Below are 21,116 nucleotides of genomic sequence, written 5' to 3' on the forward strand. Positions count from 1 at the left end.
GCAGACTAAAGCATCCTATCTGCACCTTTTCTCCTGCTTTTGTTTTGTATTTTTCTTTCTCATGGTTTTTCCCTTTTTGTTTGGATTTTTCTTCCCCAACATGACTCAAATGGAAACATGTTAAAAATGAATGTACACATATAACCTAAATATCAAACAAACAAAAAAAAGAAACTGGCAAAGAAAACCGGCCTGATGTTCTAGATGCAGAGGGCAGAATATAAACTGGAAGAATCCACCGATACCCCCTGAAAGAGATCTCTAAATGAAATCTCCCGGGAATATTAGAGCCAAGCTCCAGACTTCCCACATCAGGGAGAAAAGGCCGCAAATAGCCAAAAGGAAACAAGTCCAACATTGTGCAGCCACAATCTGAATCACCTGGGATTTATCAGCTTTGACATTTAAGAATCAATGCACTTGCAACACAAGATTCCCAAGGTCAAAGGAGGTGGGAGAATAACTAGAATTATCTGCTCAGCAAAAGTGAGGATAACCCTTCAGAAGAGGGCAACTAGGTGATGCGGTGGATAGAGCACCAGCCCTTAAGTCAGGAGGACCTGAGTTCAAATCTGGCCTCAGACATTTAACACTTCCAGCCTGTGTGACCCTGAGCAAGTCACTTAACCCCAATTGCCTCACCAAAAAAGGAAAAAAGAAAATAAATGGGGGAGGAGGGGAGGAGGAAAACAGCAACAGAAAGAATTTTAAAAAGAATTTTCAAGCAAGTTTCTCATAAGGCCTTATTTCTCAAACACAGGGAATTGAGTCAAATTTATAAAACATAAAATTTATTTTTAAAAAACGTTCAATATATTTGTACATACAGGTCCTTTTCCCTTTTGTTTTTGATCTTGTTAGGAAACAAACCTAGTACTGGTATGCGGGATCAAAGGATATGCATGATAATTGATATCTATACTGTACACAGCAACAAGATTCAGTGATGATCAATTCTGATGGACGTGGCTCTTCAACAGTGCGATGATTCAGGCCAGTTCCAATGATCTTGTGATCTGCACCTAGAGAGAGGACTGTGGGGACTGAGGTTGGATCATAACATAGTACTCTCACTCTTTTTGTTATTGTTCATTTCCATTGTTTTCTTACTCATTTACTTTGCTTTTTGCTCTGATTTTTCTTGGGCAGCAAGATAACTGTATAAATCTATATGCATATATTGGATTTAACATTTTTTTTCACCATGTTTAACATAGATTATTTGCTATCGAGGGGCGGGGATAGGGGAAAAGGAGGAAAAATTGCAAGGGTCAATGTTGAAAAAATTATTCGTGCATATCTTTTGAAAATTAAAAAGCTTTAATGATAAAATAATAATAAATAAAATAACAAATAAATAATAAAAATGTTGTAAAAAGAACAAAATATGATCTATGTATGATAAATTCATGCATATCCCCATACTTAACAATCCTCACTGGGAGGCATGAATCCCAAAAGAGGTTTTTTAAAAAGGAAAATGACCCATATGTACAAAAATATTTACAGCAATGATCCACGATTACTTTGAAGAATTCATGATGAAAAATCCTATCCAAAAATCAGAAAAGGAACTAACTGCGCCTGAATACAACACAAAGTATACTCTCGTTTCTATTTTTCTTGAGGGTTTTGTTGTGTTTTTTTTCCCTTTTAGGATGAGAGACTTCGGTTTTCTTTCACAACATGACTTTTATGAAAATATTTTACATAACTACATGTGGTTTTTTAATGGGGATTGGGGGTAGAGATAAGGGAAAAAATCTGGAACTCCAAAGTTTTAAAAACAAATGTAAAAAAATTGCTAAAATGTAGTTGGGGGAAAATATTAAATGAATAAAAATTTTCAAAGAGATATACAGAGAGGGGCAGCTAGGTGGCGCAGTGGATAGAGCACCAGCCCTGAAGTCAGGAGGAACCGAGTTCATAACTGCTTCTCAGACACTGCACACTTTCTAGCTGTGCGACCCTGGGCAAATCACTTAACCCCTGGGCCTCAGCAATAAACAAACAAAAACAAAAAAAGTTATACAGAAAACAGATTCAAATTTATAAGAATACAAGTCCCTCCCCAAATAATAAATGGTCAAAGAATACGAACCGGCAGTTTTCAAACAAAGTAGTCAAACCTAGCTACAATTATATGACTAAAATCCTGCATATCACTACTGATTAAATGCAAATTAAGACAATGAATAATAGAAAAGGGCACGTGTTGGAGGGATATGGGAAAGTGGGGACGCTAATGTACTATTTGGCAAAGCTATGGGCGGGTTCAGCCATTCTAGAGAGCAATTCGTAGCTATGTCCAAAGGGCTGGAATTCATGTGTACCTTTTGTTCCAGCAACACCAGTTTCCCAAAAAGATAAAAAAACGAAAGAGAAAAGGAACTATATGCACAAAAACATTTCTAACAGCTCTTTTTGGGGTGGCAAAGATGATGGGGAAAGAAAGGGAGAGAATCTGGAACTCAGTTTTAAGAAATGATTGTTTAAAAAAGTTTTATATATAATTGGGGAAAAACTAAAATATTAAATTGAAAAAGAAAAAAAGAAAGGGATATTTAGTGTATGTGGCTGAGCCATTTCAATAGGATAAAAACAGCAATACACCAAAGTTGGTTGGCAGTTTTAATGTATCAACCAATCAAAAAAAAAAAAAAAAGTCTTACAAAACTTGATAAAAGAAAAAAAATTTCACTTGAAAAATCAAGTGATCTAGAACGTCAAGAGAAATTGTGAAAGTAGGTCACACTTCTGCAGTGTAAAAATAAAACTGAAAACAGAAATTACTTATGGTAGAATGGCAGGGAAAAACTGAAAGCGATCTGGCAGAAATTCTGTTTCGAGCACATATTGTGGTATATGCCATGATGAATTTAAAATGAATACATGATCTTACTATGGAAGAGCACACCATAGAAAAAAAAAGAGAAGAGAAATCCGATCAAACAGCTCTCCTAACTGTGGGAAGACGTATTCTTTACCAAATGGGAGAGAGGGGAAATTGCAAAAGATAAAATGTTGGGGTTGTTCAGTCATCCGTCTGGGTTCCCACAGGCTCTGCGGAGCGCATCGGGTCCTTCTGTCCTCTGCTCTCTCTCAGTCTGTCTGTTCACTCTCTTCATGACACAATCCACCCATCCCGTCCTCTGTCCTTCCCTCCTCCTTCTGCCTTCAATCTCCCCAACACCAGGCTCTTTTCCAATGAGTCCCATCTTCTCAGTATGTGGCTAGGGCATTTCAGCTTCACTTTTTGGCCTTCCAGAAAACGTTGGCGTGGAGTCACTTTTCAGCTGAATCTGACTCTGGGTGACCCCCTTTGGGGCTTTCTCGGCAGTGCGCCATGCTCTTCTCCGTCGTGCGTCACAGACTAAGAACTGAGGCCCACGGGGGAAAGTGCCTGAGGCCGGACGCTACTCACTGTGCCACCTAGTTGCCCTTCCGGTGAACAGCCTGATTGATTTCCTGAAGTATTGACTGATTTGATTTCCTTGCTGTCCAATGGCCTCTCAAATGTCCTGTTCAGCCCTCCATCCCAGAGCTTCGATTCTGCAGTGCTCAGGCGGCCTTATGGTCCAGCTGTCCCCGCCATATGTTTCTACTGGAAAAACCACAGGGGGCTGGAACGCCAAAGTAGGAAACCAAAAGAAAACGAATAAGCGACAAGTTTGTCCTGGGCTAAGACTACAGAGTCCTGGGCAGGGCAAACGCTCTCTCTACAACCCAGACACCGAGATCAATACGGGAATCGGAAGGAGCGGATACTTTGCAGCCAAAGATGGAGAAGCTCTATCCAGTGAGCCAAAATAAGTCCTGGGGCTGACGGAGGATCAGATCATGAGCTTCTTATGGCAAAAGTTAGACCTAAATCGGGGGGAGGGAAACCATCAGACTGTACAGATATGACCTAAACAACATCCCTTCTGACTGGGAGGCAATGAAGAGATGTAAAGGATTTGATCTGAAGGACCATGGGCAGAGGTCCACAATATTGTAGCAGCAACCAAAAATACCCCCCAAAAAGAGCCAGAAAGCAGCTGTCCCATAAGGCTTTACAAATAGCTGAGGAAAGAAAGTGAAAAGTAAAGCAGATGGGGGTTTGGGGGGGGAGGGTAGAATTTCAGAGAACTGCAAAGAGGAGGTTTTCTCAAATGAGAGAGGCAAAGAAATTGGGAAAAACAATGGAAAAGACAAGATCTCTTCGAGAAAAGAAACGGGTGACATTTCAGGCAAAACTGGGCATGAGGAAAAGGGAAATAGTCTATTATATGGAAGTGAAAAGCTTCTGCAAACAGAGAGCGGCTCATGTAAGAAAGATCGAGCAATGGCCCGATGGAAAAACGGTCCCAAGATGGGAACAGTTCCCAAAAGAATTACAAACTATTTACAACTGTATGAAAAAAATTTCCAATCACCTCATAAAAGAAAAGTCAAACAAGCTCGAAAGCTCTGGTCACTTCCTGCAAAGCTGCCGAAAGACGAAACGGTCAGCGTGGAAGGGATCGTGGGAAAACAGGCAGCCTGATGCCCTGCTGGCAGAGCTGTCCAGCAGGAAAGCAATCTGGATGTATGCAATAAAGGGACTAAAACATCCTGGTCTTTGGCCCCCGCTCCCAGGCACTTCCAAAAACATCAACCGTGAAAAAGAAACCATCCACATTCCCCAAAACACTCTCCGAAGGATGCGAAGAATCGGAAACAAAGGCAACTATGATGAATACAGAGACCCGCCGAGCAGGGAAGCTCTGGCAGCGCGGCCACGGGCCCACGCTGGCTTGGCAAAGTGAGGGAAGCAGCAGTGATGGGCCCGCCTAGAAATGCCTCCTCCTCCAGACAAGGAACCCAGGGAGGACCTGGAGAACTCCTCCCGCCACAGGCCCTGTGGGGCCTGCCCTCAGCTCGATGGCGGGCCCGGCCCTTTCCTCCTCGGCAGTGGCTAGCCTCAGAGCTGGGCCCTTTTCTTCCAAGAACTGCCACCCTTGCTGATCTCAGATGCCCACCCAGAGGCATGCCCATCCTACCGGGACAGCTTAGCGGCATCTGCTCCCCCGGCATTCCCAGGGCACATGGCGGCTCTGGCCTCGGCTCTCCGGCCTCCTTGGAGGCTCACGGAACGCTCATGGCCCCACGTGTACTGACATTGGAAGAGATTCCGAAAGCACAAGGGGAGGAGGCATTGGGATCCGGGGTGGGGGGCTCGAATGGAGGTCAGGGTGAATACTGGGAATGGGGATGGGTGTTCTCATGGGCCAAAGTGCATGAAGGAGGCAGCTAAGGAGACCTCCCCAGCGCAGGAGGGCAGGAAATGCAGAAATGAAGGGGGCCGGCACTGAGGAGCGCTGAGACCCCCCCATCTGCCAGAATCCGAACTGGGCCTTCTAGGAGACACAAGGGAGGAAGGCTGGGGAGAGTGGGCAGGGCGTGGAGCCAGACAACCCACAGGAGCGCAGCGGGGAGCCGGAGGTGCAGTCTCTCCGCAGGGCTGAGGTCCTTCCGTGGGACACAATGAGAACAGAGGGCCTCGGGTCTCAGCTTCTCTGCCCTAAGCTTCTGGTGAAGGTGTAGCCCTGACCACGAGCACGTCCGGTGCCCCGGTGAGCTGTCCCTGTCTGGGGGGTCCCCTACGCACAGAGCGCTCCAGACTGATCCACGCGGCCTTGGGCCCTCTCAGGATTAGGACCCACGTCAGCAGGTGCCACGTCAGCAGGCCCGGGGACCAGGGGTTTGCTGACATGCTTTCTGACCCACTGGGCTGACCCCAGAATTACAGGGTCTTTGCTAGGCCAGGACCCACGAGAAGTGGGTGCAATAATTCCTATGAAAATGAGATGATTTTTCTCCATCCAAAAAAGCCCTTAAACAGGAGCAGTGAAGAGGTGCAGAGGAGTCAGGAGGACCCGAGTTCAAATCTGATCTCAGAACACTCCCTGGCTGTGTGATCCTGGGCAAGTCACTTAAGCCCAACTGCCTCAGCAAAACAAAGAAAAAAGCCCTTAAAGAGAAAGAAGTGATCGTGGGGTCTGGGCAGATCGGGACACCCCAGAGGTGGCAAATTGTGCGAATAAAGACTCTTCCTTGCCCCTGACTGTGACAGAGGGATCTGCCAGTCGCTGCCCCGACCAAAGCCGGATATCTGGTACAGAAATGACCAGTCCTGGGATTCACGGGGGCGAGCGAGTGAGGGTCGGGCTGGTCACATGACAGGGAGCACACCCAGCAGGAGGGTCATCCCCATCACCCTGCTTCTGAGACAAAGCCCAGGAGCATGGGCAGTTATTCAAGTAAGCGCCCCCTGGCCACCAGAAGGAAGCGCTACCGGGGACAGGGCTCGATGAGCTCTTCTGAGACACTAGCATGTGGAAGAGCGGGGGTCCCTGGGGGATCAGATGCAGAAAGCCCAAGGGGGCCCTGCCCGGTCTCCCTGGCCCAGGGCAGGAAAGAGAGTCTGAGGGTCACCACCGCGCCCTCCCAGCCCACCCCACACTCTGGGCTCCTCGGACAAGCACTGAGCCAGCTGCTTTGGGGAGCCCCCCCCCAGTCAGCAAAAGCAGGAACTGGACGCCTCCTTTCCTGGGGGGCGCCTTCCACCTAAGTGAGGGTGGGAGGACAGCCCAAGTAGTCGCGCTCCTGGCCTGTGTGGAGGAGGCGGGGCCTCAACTGTCCGTCACCCTGCTCTTCCAGGCCCGGAGCCTAGGGAGGCAGGAGCGGAGGCAGCAGCCAGCCTGGCAGCTCAATGGCACAGGGCAGTGCCCGACACCGAACACAGGAGCCGCCCTCTACCTTCTCCTCTCCCCACCTGGGGACCCCAGAGGAGGCGAGCTGGGACACCCCCTTTGCCAGGCCCGGGGGGACAGATGTGGGCTGCCTACATGGGACCCCGGCCCATCCACCAGGAGCATAAAGACCAGGAGAGAGGCTCCAAAAGAGGCAGAAAAGCCGGGGGGACTAAGACGCCCGTCCGCTTCTCGGCAGGGGTCCCAGGCCGACCGGCTCCAGCCACGCCGGCATTTGGTGAGCGGGGCCGGGGGTGAGCCGACATGACCCCGAGGCTGGGGGCTCTCTCGGCCCCGGCTGCCCATGGCCCTGGCCGCAGGGACTCCTTGTCACTGCTCTGCAGGGGGACGGGGCCTTAAAGGCGAGCCGGGAGCCCTCTGACTTCTAGAAATGAAACCCCACAGGTGGCCACTGGTCACACTGAAAAAAGCACGGAGCCCTTCCCGGTCACCCCGGGCCCTTTCTCCACGTAATCCCCCCACATCTGGGGCCCTTTTTTGCTTCTGAGGTGCTTTTTTGGTCCCCCAATTGTCTCAGTGGAGCCCCCTCCCAGCCTATAGCTGGGCACTCTCAAGGCCCAGAGCTCAGTTTTGGGGCAGACGGGTGCCACATTTTCTATCAACTGCTTCTGATCCAATCCCGCTCCGGACCCTGCCCCAAGGCCCATGGGCCCCTCTCCAGTCCAAAGGCCCAGCACCCCCCCTTCCCCCGCCACAGCTAAGTGGGGCAGATAGAGCCAGGCATAGGCGCCCGTTACCTGCAGCCTTCGGACCCCCAGAAGAACCAGGTTTGCGGCCACTGTTGACGGGGTTCCCGGAGGTCTTCGGGGCCGGGACCTTGAAGGCTGAGGCGGCTGTTGACGGCCTGTTCCCGTCCACTGATTCCTCATCGTCAAAGCTTTTATCTGGAGAGGACACGAGAAAGATGGGTGAGGACGGAGGTTCCTGCAGCTTCCTCCAAATCAAACAAACGACCGCCCTGTGGAAAACCGGCAGGTCCCCCACTGAGCCCCACACAAAGCAGCCCCTGATCCCGGCCCCTGAGCCGGGCAAGGCAGGCCCCCCACCCCCAGCAGTATAAGGCAGCCCCCAGCCCCAGGGGTTCCCAAGCTGGGCAGGGCAGGGCCCCCCTGATGTGTAAGGCAGCCCCTGACCCAGCCCCGGGGCTGGGCTGGCAGAGCCCCCCACTGAGCCCCGCAGGGCAGGGCCTCCCCCACCATGCACAAGGCAGTCCCTGACCCTGGCCCCCAGGCCCTCAGGCAGGGCTGGGCAATGCCCTCCCACTGTATAAGGCAGCCCCTAGTCCCAGGGGCCCCCAGGGTATACAGGGGGGCCCCCAGGGTGTACAGGGTAGCCCCCCACTGTACAAGGCAGCCCCTACCCCCTCTGTACAAGGCAGCCCCTGCCCCTGGGTGGGCAGGGCCCCCCTCCCTTCTTTCCCCCTTCTCCCCAAGCTGTACAAGGCAGCCCCTGACCCCGGCCCCCGGGCTGGGCAGGGCAGGCCCCACCCCCATTGTACAAGGCAGCCGCTGCCCCTGGGTGGGCAGGGCAGGGCAGGGACCTGGCTGAACCCCACAGGGCTGCACAAGGCAGCCCCCGGCCCGGGCCCCCGCACTGGGCAGGGCCTCCCGGCCCACTTCCACCAGACGGCCGGCTCCCACCCCAGCACTGGCACTCACAATCACAGATGCGCTTGCAGATCAGGCGCCTCATGCCTCCCGCAGCCCGCTGGCCTGGCCCTCACTGGGGGCGGCTCCCAGGACTTCCCATGGCCCAGCCCGGAAGCTCCGGCGCAGTCACGGGCTCTGCCCGAGGCCGGCAGGAGCCAGCCCGGAGCTGCCGCCGCCGAGGCAGCCTAGTGCCGGCATCTTTCTTTCTCTTCCCTGCCTGCGCTAGGTGCTGCGGCAGCCAATCAGCTGTGAGGTGACATCATCTTCTGGGAGCCCAGCCCGATGAAAGGTGAAAATTCCCCCTGCATGGACTAGGCGGCTCCGAGGCCGCCCCTCCCGGGCCGCAGTGGGGGGCTCCTGGTGATTAGGGTTCACCGGTGGGCACGCCCCAAGGGGCAGCCCCAACACCGGACAAAAGACGGGCCCTCCCCCCTCCCAACCTGTCAGGGTCCCGAACAGCGCCCCTTCCTGCGTCTGACGGCCAGGGAACGCCACGGTCCCAGCGACGCTGGGAATGCACCCGAGCCCGACCCGAGGTCCCTCCTGTTCTCACGTGGGGGGACGTTTTTCCAAACCCGCTCATGACCCCAGCCCCAGGAAGGGCCCCACTGTCCTATCTGCCGTCCCCGGGGGGGCTCTAGGACCCTGCAGAAGCCGGGCCGGCGTATCCCCCCAGCCCGGAGGCGAGCAGACTGGCTCCTGGGCCCGCAGACCAGGACACTGAGTAAACAACAGGGCGGCAGGCCGGGGGAGTCCCGGCCTAAGCCGCAGGGACGCCGGCCCAGGGGAAGGGAGCCCGGGACGGTGCCCGCAGGAGCCGCGGAAGCCTCTCAAGGACGCAGCCTGATGTGGTATTCTCCACCTTAGAGCGCCCTCAGCCGCCGCCCCCACCCCCGCCAGAGAAACGTGGCCGCCAGCGAGGGAAGGGATGGAGCCCGGCTCCCTGCATCCAGGGTTCCCATGGAAACGGGATCCGCTCCTCCCGGCACGAAGAGCGGAAGGACGGAGTCTGAAAGAGAATTAACTCTTGGAGCCCCGCCGGCGACCCCGGCTCTCACCAACCCCAGCTCTGGCCGACCCCGGCTGGCTCTCCCCGCTCTCTCCACTTCTGGGAAGGCCGGAGGAGCCAGAGGGGCCGGAAGGAGCCAGAGCCGGCACAAAGAGAGGCCGGCTTCCCATTGTGATTCAAGGCTCATAGCTCCCACTGCGTGGGGATGAAAGCCTCCTCCCGCTTCCATAAAGATGAGCTCTTCTGGGGGAAGGGCAGAATCTCCCCCCTCCCTCCCCCTCCTCATCCCAGGACCTCCCCAGCCCCATCCACGTGGTGCTCCCGGACACAAGCAGAGGTCCGACCCCCGTTCCCAGCGAACGGGCCTGGGGGGTTCGCCGGCTCCCACTCTCCCCCTTTCCTGGATGCCAGGCTGGGCTCGGGTGGGCCCTTGCAGACGGCACCTTTCCTCCCACTGCCCGGGGATGCCAGGCTTAGAGGGCAGGCCGTGTGCCCCAGGACCACGGCCAGCTCCAGAGGCTGGGCCCCACTCCCCTGCATGACCACATCCCATTTTGGAGTCGGCCCCCAGGTCTGGCCCAGACCCAAAGTGGGCCCATGGGAGAACACGTGGGGGCGGGGCAGCACGCACTTCAGAGGGGATCCTGGGCACCCTTATGGACCCTTCTATCCCTTGCGAACCACCACCCAGTGGTGGCCGAGCCCCCCCCCCCCAACACAGAGTGACATCACCTCTGACCCTCACTGCACAGCACAGGAGTTCCCCCCACTCCCCCCCCCCCCCCCGCTGGCCATCGTCCACTCTTCTCACAGGTTCACACAAGGGAATGGGACCCCGGCAGGTCAGAGCTGGGCACGAGCACCAGCCTTGCCCACACTAACTCTCAGGAAGCCTGACCAACCGTGAGGGCAGGAGGGCTGGGCCCTTGCAGCCCCAGAGCGATGCTCTCACCCAGGGCCTCGCAGTGGGAAGCCGCGGGATCCCCCACCCCCCACAAATGCTGCCACACGTGGCCACGCTGGCACCCAACACTGTGGAGGCACCTACTGTGTGCCAGGCACCTGTGGGGGGGGGCACTGAGGAGCAGGTGACACGAAGAGAAACTACGAGCAGGGCCCGCGGTGGGAGGCCAGGCCAGGCCTGAGAGACAGGAGGGGCCGAGCACCCCGGGCACCTTCTCTGCTGGGGGCGAATCTAGGGGGAGCCCCGAGGTGTGCGAGCTGTCCCTCCCGTGGGGGAGGAAGTGCTGCCCCCCCCCCCCCCCGCAGGCCGAAGAAAGGCCGGGTGCACCTTCCGTGGAGACGTCCCTCGACCACTTAGGACCGTGTGGGGAGAAGTGGGCGTGCTCGGGCACAGCCGGTGGAACGCGGGCTCGGTCAACACCTGGGACAAAAACGGCCCCGTGCTTCGAGCTCGGGACTCGTGCGGCTGACAGCCAGAGGTTAGCTCCATGTCCGTCACCGGGGGGACGGGGGCCAGCGAGACCCTAGCCCCAGGTCCGGGGGGGAGGGGGGACGGCGGGTGCCCCTGCAAACTCAGAGCAGCCCGGGGACGGGAGGCGGCGCTGCGGAAGGGGGCCGGCCCTGCACGTCTGCCCGGGTAATCATCTTTTTGTGTTTGGAAAAATGAAACGCTGCTGGAAACTAAAAAGAAGAAAAAAGACCCAAAAGCGTACCGAGGATCCAAAGGACGAGGGCTCGTGATGAGAAGCGGAGAGGAGCCCGCAAAGTAGGAGGAGATCCTGTGGAACCCCCTCCCAAACTTGGAGCAGCCTGAAAAATGGAAACGGGCCTGGCACAGCCCGGGCGCCCTCCGGGTCACCCTTAGAGCTTAACGTAAAACTCAATCAGCCAATGAGAACCCAACGAGCTAAGGGCCAGGTTAAGAGACCTGGAACCCACAAACACCGAAGGGGCGAGAAAGCCCGCAGGCAGCGCAGCGCCATCAGCAAGGGGGACCCTCGGCAGAAACCCCCGGCGCTAAATGAACCACCACCAAAGGCGGGGAGAAACCCCAAGGGCAGGGTGGGCTGAAAGTCATGTGGGTTTCCCATCAGCCAAAGCGACACCAAAGAAGGCAACTCCAACCCCCAATCCTCTCACGTGACCCCAAAAGGGCAGAGAGACCCTCTGCCAGGAAAGATGACGGGGCTGGAGCGTCTGGCGGGGAACGGCGTCCGCAGCGTGGCATCCCAGTGTTTCCAAGAGGAAGCCCTTGGGTCGGTGACGCCCCAGAGGCAGGAGGCACGTGTGCCCCAAGCGCAGGGGCGGCCCCGGAGCAGAGAGGGAGAGCCCAGCAGGGGGCGGGTGGGGCCCTGGGCAGGGCATCAGGAGGCAGGGCTAGCTTGCTGGAGAGCCTTCACTTGGGGGGGCCGGGGGCGGCCCTCATTCCGGGGCCCAGCCCGCGTCCTGCCGTGGAAAGCGCCATTCTGAAGGCGTCTCCGGCATCAGCGCACGCTCCGCGCCAGGCTCTGTGCCAAAGCACTTGGCGTACAAAGAAAGGCCAATCCACCCCTCATGGGCCGTGTGGCTTCTGTCTCCCTGGATCCCCCCAATGACCCCGAGAAGTGTGATCCCTGCGTTCACAGCTGAGGAAACCGAGGCACATGACGTCCAGGCGGCCCGCCCGCGTCTCACAGCTTGCGTCTGAAGCCGGATCTGAACTCTGGTCCGCCTGCGGCCACGCGGGAAACAAGAAGGATTGAAGGGCGCTCTCCAGCATCCACCTTCTCTGGTCAGAGGCCCGAGGGCGGCGGGGAGAAAGGAGCGGGCCAGATGTGCCAGACGAGAAAATTAAAAGCTTGGGGCCACTGGGAGCCGAGAGGACGCACGCGGTAAAGTAAGCCCAGGGGAACGTGGGAAAGGGCAGCCCGAGCCCAGGGACGCCGGCATCGAGGGCGCCAAAGGGGAGAGGGCCGGCTGGAGCCGCAGAGGCCAGAACACGGGGGCCCAAAGGCCAGCCTCTGACCCGGCCGGAAGAATGCCCTTTTCAGGGGACAAACGAACAGCCGCCAATTGTGACCCCAGCGCGTGAGACTGTTGTCGCCGCGGTCTTTCCCGTTTGTTCTCATCAGCACAGAGCCGCGATTGTTCGAGCGCTCGGCGCCCAGAGATCCGGAGCGGCTTCGAGATGGGGACGTCTTATTTATGTCCCTTTGAAGAATAGCTTTTTGTTTTTCCGAATCCACGCAAAGGGAGCTGTCAACACTCGGCCCTGCAAAGCCTCGGGTTCCAGCTTGTGCCCCTCCGCCCCCCCCGCCCCGGCCCCGAGAGAGCAGGCGGTCCGATCCGGATCCAGCACGTGCTGTTCTCCGTAACGTGCTTCCACGCTCATCGCGCTGCACGAGAAAACTCTGAAGAAAAAGAGAAGAACGAGAGAGCGAGCGGCCACAAAAAGCCTCGCCGGGATCGGCGCTCCGACGGGAACGTCTCACAGGCGCGCGGCGCCTCCACAAAGGGGCACGGACCCGTGAAGAAGCAACGCGTCCCCCAAAGAGCCAAAGCGCGACCGAGCACGCCTCCCGGGACAGGGCCGGCCCCAAAGTGACGCCCGGCAGCGGCCTCCCAAGCGCCGCGCGGGGTCAGGGCGGCGATTCTAAGAACGGCTGCATGAGGGAGACGACGAACGCTCTGAGAAGGCGCGATACGGAACGAGGGAAGGACGGAATCGACCAGTACAAACAATAAGCCTAGGGGAGAGAGGCTGAAAATCCAGGAGAAAACTGGGGACCAACAGATTCTAAAAGTGACCGAGGAGAAGCAGTCGATGCCGGGCGCGGGCTGGGGCTCCCGTTAGGCCAACAAGCCCCGGGGCAACCCGGCTGAAAGGGAAGAAAATCAGGTGGCCCAAATGTACATGGAGAAATCACAGCACCTGGGAAACGGGAGTGACCGGGGCCTTTAAACCCAGTCGTAGCCAGCAAAAGCAAAAAGGCGCCACGGCGAGCGTCGGGCCAGGCCGGGCGGCCACTCTGCGCAGGGCGGCTCCGTGTCTGCGACGGGCCCGGGAGCTGGGGGGGCCCAAAGCAGGGGAGGGAGCGGGCGGACGAGCGCGGGGCTGGTGACCTTCTTGGCCATTGCACGAGCACAACGGGCTCAGGGGAAGCTGGCTGACCTCTCCCCAAGGCCAAGATGGCAGAGCATGACCCGGGGAAGGGCCAGGAGACGTGGAACAGGAGGCAGAGAGAGCGCAGAGCCAGCCCACCATGGCCTGCCGCAGGGCCTGACTCGGGGGAGGGGGGAGAAGTGAGAAAGATGGGGAGAGGGGAGGGGGAGAGAGAAGAGGGGGAAGAGGGGAAAAGGAAAGAGAGGAGGGACATGGGAAGGGAGAGAGGTTTGGGGAGGGGAAGAGGAAGGAAAAAGGGGGAAAGGGGAGGGAGAAACACAAGGGAGGAGGGGGGACAAGGAGAGGGAGAGGAGGCAGGGGAAAGATGGGAAGGGAGGGAGAGAGGGGAAGGGAGAGGGGCCGAGGCCCAGAAGTAAAGGCCCGAGGGCAGGCAGTGCAGGAGGAGGCCCATCGGGGAGCAGCCACGTCGGGGTCCCGTCTCTGGGGAAGGCTCCCGGCTGCCATAACTCTGCCAAGGCCTCCCTGCCTGATGTCGCGCCCAGTGGTCTCTGGGTCCGGTTCCCCGATCTGACCAGAAGGGGGTTCTTGCAGAGAGGCTCCCGGGCCCCTTGTGGAAGGTGCCCCAGAGCAGCGTGTCTGTGCAAGGCCCCTCCCTCGTGGGGGTCAGTATCCCGCCCCCGGGGCCAGCCCTCACCCCTCTGCCACTGTCTGACCTCAGTGCGGGGTCACTCAGCCCCCCCCCCCCAACTTCAGTGTCCAGTCCCCTGGCTCTCCCTGACTGCTGGTGCCCCGTCAGGTCCCCCTGCTCTGCCCGCCAGCCCGGCTCCGTGCCCGGTGCCAGGAACGCCCCCAACCACCTTCCTTCTCCCACAGGAAGCCCTTGCTCGCCCCTGCGCTGCCCTCTGGGTAGGCCGCCGCTCTGCTGGCCCGGAAGCCCCAACAGGGGCCGCCTAGATGCCCGGCACAAGGTGCGCCCCCACACACGGGCCCACTCAGGGGACCCAGGGAGGCCGAGGCCAAGGAAGAAGCTGCGGGGGCCTCCCTCCCCCCCCCTCCTCCATGACAGCCCATCACAGCTCCAGTGCCCCCACGCCCCAAGGACCGAGGAGAAGGGCCGGGCCCCCTTCCAGCACTGCCCCCAGTCCCGGGACCGTCGCCCTGCCACCCGGGCCCCCGGCCCCATCTCAGGCCCATGCAGGCTGTGTACACAGCAGGCCTCTAATCAATGCTCTCCTGTACTCGGTCTGCGAGCGGACGTGGGGAGAGCGCTGGGCAGAGGATCCGCGTTCTCGTTTGCTCTCGGACAGACCACGGACCGCTCCTGTAACTGTCTGCCTCAGTTTCCCCAGCTGTAAAGTGGGGCCATAACAAATGCTGCCGCCCGGGGGTGTCCGAGGAGATGACGACGGACTTGAGCACGGTGCAGGGCACACGGCAGGTGCCGCCCGGCGGTAGCTGCCCTTGTCCCGTGCTCGTGCCATCCTATAGAGATGGTTCCGAAGGGGGCCTACGAGATGCCAGGCAGGACCCCTGAAGTGCCAGGCGCGAGCCGAGCGCGCTGCTTCTCCCCCGGGCTCGCTCCGGTCCGGCCATCACCGGCCTGGGACTCGGCCCTTCCCGGGCCCTCCTCTCGGGCCCCCCCCGGCCCCCCTCCGCGGGCCTGCCTCTGCGGGCAGGAGAGCGCAGCCTCCCGGGACGGCCCGCTCGCCCCTCGGAGCAGACGCTGCGGTCGCCGGGCGCCCGCCCACAAACAAAAGAGGGGCGTCCCACTCACCGTCGCCGACAGCCATCCCGCCGCTCTCCGGAGGCCCCGGGGCGCCCCGCGGGCCCGCGCCAGCCCAGTGCTCGCCGGCCCGCGCCAGGCTCGCAGCCCCAGTGCGGCACCGAGGGAGCAGTGTGTGGCCCAGGCAGCTCGCTGCCGCAAGAGCCGACAGCTGCTGGGCCATTTCAAAATACAAGTCCTGGCTCTGGCGCGGGAGGCTCCTCCCGCCCAGGAGCGGCCGGGCTGGAGCTTTGACAGCCCCCAGCCCGTCACAGCCCCGGAGGCAGGCCACCCCGTGGGCCCTGAAGGTCACCCGGGAACTGCCCCAGGCCCCTCCCACCGCAGAGGGGCCCCGCCGCGGGCCGCAGGGACGGCCGAAGGGAGGCCGCAGGGCCGGCGGGGCAGCTTTCCCGGGGGCCCCAGGCCTCTCCCCCTCGGGCCCCGGCAGCCGCCCTCATTATGCGGGAGGCATTTCTGGCAGAGCCGCCTCAAAGCCGCGACCCGGGAACAAAGGCTGCTCTGGGAGGCAGGGGCCCAGAGAGCACGCAGCTGCCCCCGGACCCCCGGACCACGTGCCCTCGGGCTGGTTCTGTGCCCGCCTCAATGCCGGGCACTTGGGACTCCAAGCAGGCTGCCAGGGGCCGCCTCCCCTCGGGGCCTCCGAGGCCAAAAGCAGGGGGAGGGGGCAGGCCCCACCGTGCTTGGCCCGGAGAAGAGACTCAGAAGAGAACTTGGGGGGATGAGGCAGCCCGGCCCCGGCCCCCAGACCTTTGCCCTGCGGCCCCGAGCCCTGGCAGGGCCCCTCTCGGTCAGTCCCCCACGGCCCAAGCCGGGCTCGACCTCCCAGACGGAGGCGGTGGGGCCCCCGCCGGCAGGAACGAGGCGCCGCAGACGGGAGATGGGGGCGGCCCCCAGCACTCGAACCCGCTCTCCTTCCGGGGGCTGACAAAGTCCCATCAGGAGACGGAGCCCCGGGGCTCCCCTCCGACCCCTGCAGCTCTCACGGGGGCCAGGCCCTTCTCGCCCCCCTCCTCCCCCCCAGCCCGAGCCAGGACCAGGCGGGAGGGCCGCTGCGTCTCCCTGGATCCCCACAAGCCCCCCGCGGTGTTCCTGAGGAACCCCCCCACCCCCGCCTGGGGGGCCGGGCCACGAGAACGGAAGCTGACGAGAGGACGCTGCGCGCCCCTGCGCGACCCCCGTGAGGTCAGGGCCGCTTACCATTGACGACGCTCAGGATCATCGCGCCCGAGTCTCTCACTTCATCAAACCTGGCAAACACCGTCTGCAGCCTGGGAGGGGAGAAAGCCGGGTTTCTGTGGGACTCGTGAAGCAGCGAGCGCCCCCTCCGGGCCCTGCGCGTGCGCGTGCATCGGGTGTGCAGGTTCTATGTGCGCGGCGCTGTGCCCACGCGTGTATGTGTTAAATGCCTGTTGCTGGCGTGTGCACTAGGGCGTGTCTCATGCACGTGCCTGTTACGTGTGAGCAGCGCACTCTGTGGACGCGTGTATCTGTGACGTGTTACAGGCGTGTGCGTGTGTGCATCTCGGGGCCCTTCTCTCCCCCTCCCCCCTGAGGGCTGCCCAAGGCCACGCCCTCACACTGCGTCACTCCCCAAGGCCCGGGGGCCCAGATGGGGCCCTTTCCCTCCCCCGCACTCCCCAGGGGCGGCTGCGTCCGACCTCCCCGAAGGCCCGCCCTGGCATGGAGCAGCCCCTCCTCCGGGGCCTGGCACTCTCTGCCCGAGCCCCTTCTCCCCCCCCACGAGCTCCCCCAGGTCAGGACCCAGCCCGGCGCCTCCTCTGCCTGTCCCCCTCCCCCCGCGCGGGGCGGTGTGCGGACACACCTGGGGCTTACCGGGCAGCGGGGAGGCCTCTCTTGGCCAGGTCCGCTCTGACTCTCTCCCCCGCGTGGCGGTAAACCTCCACCATGGCCAGCACCGCGGCATCCCGCACCTGCCGAAGGAAGCGGGGCTTGAGACGGGGGAGCCCCCAGGCCGGCCGCGCTCTCTCGGCGATGGCAGGGTCCTGAGAAAGCCGCCGCCAGGGCACACTTCCTGCCCCCGGAGCCCCCCCCCAACCTCAAGAAGGCCGGAGGCCCGGCCCCCCCCGTCAGACCCTCTCAGGACGTGTCGGTCTCTGTGGACCCCGTGAGAACCTCGGGCCTGCCTGCCCCCCAGGCTGTGACCCGAGGGGACCCCGGGACCAATACCAGCCCCCCAAGGCCCCCCACTTCTCCCCCGGGGGCCCTCCCGGCAGAGGGCCGGCTGCTCTCTCCCCCAACCCTGGCGGGAGCCCCCTGGTGCTGCAGAGGGTGACGGCAGAGGCAGCGCCGCGGGAGCTCCCCGACACGGGCGGCCCTGGGACGAAGGCCTGGTCCTTGAGGGGCCGGGGCCGTGGGGAGGGGGCCGTGGGCCTGAGCGCAGCCCGAGGCTTCTCCCCTGGCCGCGGCACCTCACTGTGGGCGCGCCCTTCGGGTGCCCCGAGTCTCCCAGGGGCACGAGACAGGGAGCGGAGCCACGCGCAGGCAGCCCCGGCTGCCACGGGGGGGAGGGCCAGGGGATTGTGCTGAGGCGAGGGGCACGGGGGGCCGTGCCAGGGCGGACCCAGCGATCCCAGCTCGCCTCCTCTGTCCGGCCTGACCCGGACCAGAGATCCCTCCCGGGGACGGCAGCGGCGCGGAGGACCCGCCCGCCCACAGGGCAGCCCCGACGCGCCACGTTCCAGGCCCAAGATCGCGATGCTTCCCTGGCCCTTGGGGGCGGGGCCGTCTCTCCTCTCCCGCGCCGAGCCCACGACTCCGAATGGAGGCGCGCGCTCCCTTACCTGCCCGTTGGAGTCTCCGAGTAAGACGCACAGATGCGGCACCAACTTGCTGAGGACCAGCGCCTGGGCCCCGTAGCTAAAGGAAAGGGAGGGGGGACCGTTCAGCGCGCGGCACAGAACCCCCCGACCCGCCGCTCGGCACCAAGCCAAAGGCAGCGCGACCGGCCGCGGAGGTCCGTCCTCGGGGAGCCCCCGGCAGCGCCAGGCCCGCTCGGCTCAGAGCCCCCGGGACCCGCAGGAAGCACCAGGGGGAGTCGGCCGTCTCCCTCCCCCACCCCGGCCCCCGCCCCTCCCCCAGCCCCCAACCCCACAAGGGTAAAACCAAAGACAGGCCCCGCCCCGAAAAGCCCGTGGGAGCCAGAGCTGGACGCCAGAGCCTCCCTGGGGGAGACCAGAAGCCGGGGGGAGGGGCAGGGGGAGAGGTGCTGCTGTGTTTCTAGATCATTCCGCTTACGTGTTTAAGGTGGTGATGAGACACAGGCAGACGCCTTCTCGGGAGCGGTAGTTCTTGTGTTTAAAGCCAGCAGTCAGGTGCTCCCAAACGTGCTGGGGGAGGGAGAGAGACTGATCACGCACGGTGGAAAGGAAAACGACCCCGCTCCCCTCACCGCGCCTCCCCCTCCCCCAGCGGGACCTCACTTTCTAGTCCACTCGACGGAGCCCCCGAATCGGGGTTTGGGGGAGTTTTCTCCTGCCACAGGAGCAGCTGGCACTCCCCCAAGACTCTCCAGGGGCTCCCCCCAGGCCTCGGATAAAAGTCCCCGCCCATCTTTCCCTCACAATCCTGGTCCAGCCAGGCTTTTGCCAGGCCGGCGTTGCCTGGCAACGGGCGGAAGGGGGAGGGAAGGGGCCCGCCCGTCCCCCGTCACCGACACTGGGACCTCTGTTTGCTTGGGGGCCGTCACCGGCCCTCCTTCTGGCCAAGTTCACCGGAGGCTTCTCCAAGCAGCGCCGGGCCCCGGGAGTCTCCCCGCCCCTTTCCCTGGCATCCATGAGCCCGGGGTTCGCTCAGGGAACGCCCGCAGCCAGAGGCCTGTCTCAGGGACGTGCCCCCGCTGCCTCAGCCTTCACTTATAACCGAGACGCGCCGAATTCTCAAAACAAACTCTCTCTCTCGGGCCGGGGCCCCGCAGCCAGGAAGCACCGGGAGCCCCCTGCCCCCGCGCCGGCCGCCCCTCAGAGTAAGCCTTCCCGTGGCTGTTGTACTGGCCAAAGTACCACAAAGGTCACAGCAACACTCTCTGGCCAGCCAGAGAGGCCCCCGGGGCCCCACAGAGACCCCCCCCATGGGTGCCCAGGGAAGCCGCCCCCTGCCTTTCCCTCCAATCTACCCCCAGGCCACCCCACCGGGACCGGCGGGGCCCATAGCTGGCTTCTTCCCGCCTGAGGAACGATGGCGGGCCGGCGCTCCGAGCCTGGGGGACCCATCTTGCAGCTGCTGGGGCCCTTCCTGACCCTGGGCGTGGGGTCTCCCTGACCCTCCCCCTTGGGGGGCAGGAGCCTACCATGGGCGAAGCCGCCTGCTCCGTGAGCTTCAAGATCAGACTCTGCGCCTGCTCCCGGACCTGGTCTTTGGTGTCTCCCAGCCGGTCGAGTAAAGCTGAAATCACTGGAGAAAACAGAACAATTAAGGACGGCCGACGACAAGGGGGCTCCCCCCCCCCGGGGCCTCGTCACCCCGGTCTTGCCGACGCTTCGGGGGACAGGTGGCGCAGGGGAGGCACCGGGGGCCCGGCCACTTTCGGGGCGCGCTGTCCCGGGGAACAGGACTCCAGCTGCCCAGAAGGCGGAGTCCCCCCAAGTGCCAGACCCCTGCCCGAGGGGCGCGGCCCGATCCCAGCTCTTTGCCCTTCCTCCCCTCCCCTCCCCCACCGGCTCCCTTCGCTGAGCCTTGCAAGCTGCCCCCCCTTCCCCCACCCAGCCTGCATCTGGGTCACACAGATGCGTCAATGCGCACTGGGAGGTTTCCTGGAGAGTGAGAAGCCCGGAGGGCTCGCTGTGGGACCAGCAGCGGGTGGGAGATGAGGGCCAAAGACCTCTGCACAAGGGGCGGGCAGGGGAGGACAGGGAGCTCCCCCGGAGCGGGGGAGGAGGAGCCAGGGCCGGCTGGGAGCCGTTCGGTGGCGGAGTGAGGGGGCCCGGCTCACCGGGCAGCCAGTGGGCATCAGACAGGGGAGAGACGCTTGGCACAAAGCGCTGACCCCACCGGGGACCTTCCGAGGTCGCACTGATGGAGCCTTGGCAGGAGAAGCGTCCGGGGACGGGCATGGGCAGTGTGTTTGTGTACGCTCTATGTGTATTTGTATGATACACACGTGCAACGCACATACGTGTGCACGGCGGACTCAGGCATCCATGTACTTTGCCTATATATGGTGCAGGTGCATGTCGTTTATGTGCATGTCACAGTGTGGGGGGGTTCTGGGTACACGTGCACAATGCACATACATGTGCACAATGCACATACATGTGCACGGCAGGCACGTGCTTTCCATGGATGTATGACAGTTGCACGCGCGCCGCATGTGTTACTCGTGTGTCTGCATCATGTGCTGTGTTCACGTCTCCATCTCGATCCATGGACAAGGGTGCTCTTCTTGCCCCCCCCCCCGCCCCGGCCCGCCCCCAATGCCGCCCTCTCTGCCCAGGACTCCAGGCCCTCCCGGCTCCTGGTTCATAAGGCCCCAGACCACCCCTGCCAAGCTCCGTCGTGCTGGCCCTTGCCCCCCCAGGTTTCCGGCCCCATCACCCCACCACCTGCCTGGCACCCGCTGCCTCCAGCACCATAACCGGAGGCCTCAGTGTGGGAGAGCCCAAGCTCGAGGGCTACCTCTGAGGCAGACGGGCTTCCGTTTTCAGTGTCCCAGGAAACACCAACCCTCCAAGCGATAATTAGCACTTGTTTACTACGATCTAAGTGATGGCTGGGTCCTTGAGACAAAACTTCTATCAATGTTAACTAATTAATTCATATTAAAATGCACTCAACAAATACAGGGAAATTTTGAGAG

General features: G+C 60.9%; 1 protein-coding gene across 1 annotated transcript in view; it reads right to left on the reverse strand.

The window, feature by feature from the left end:
* CLASP2 (cytoplasmic linker associated protein 2) overlaps window positions 1–21,116 on the reverse strand; it is an 88,049-nt gene that overhangs the window by 58,761 nt on the left and 8,172 nt on the right. The window contains 6 exon segments of the mRNA XM_051973470.1: window positions 7,535–7,681; window positions 16,502–16,572; window positions 17,138–17,235; window positions 18,106–18,181; window positions 18,560–18,651; window positions 19,611–19,714. Coding sequence (XP_051829430.1) covers window positions 7,535–7,681; window positions 16,502–16,572; window positions 17,138–17,235; window positions 18,106–18,181; window positions 18,560–18,651; window positions 19,611–19,714 — 588 coding nt within the window.

This window comes from Antechinus flavipes, chromosome 1 (assembly GCF_016432865.1).
Source record: "Antechinus flavipes isolate AdamAnt ecotype Samford, QLD, Australia chromosome 1, AdamAnt_v2, whole genome shotgun sequence".
In the NCBI taxonomy this organism is placed as follows: domain Eukaryota; kingdom Metazoa; phylum Chordata; class Mammalia; order Dasyuromorphia; family Dasyuridae; genus Antechinus; species Antechinus flavipes.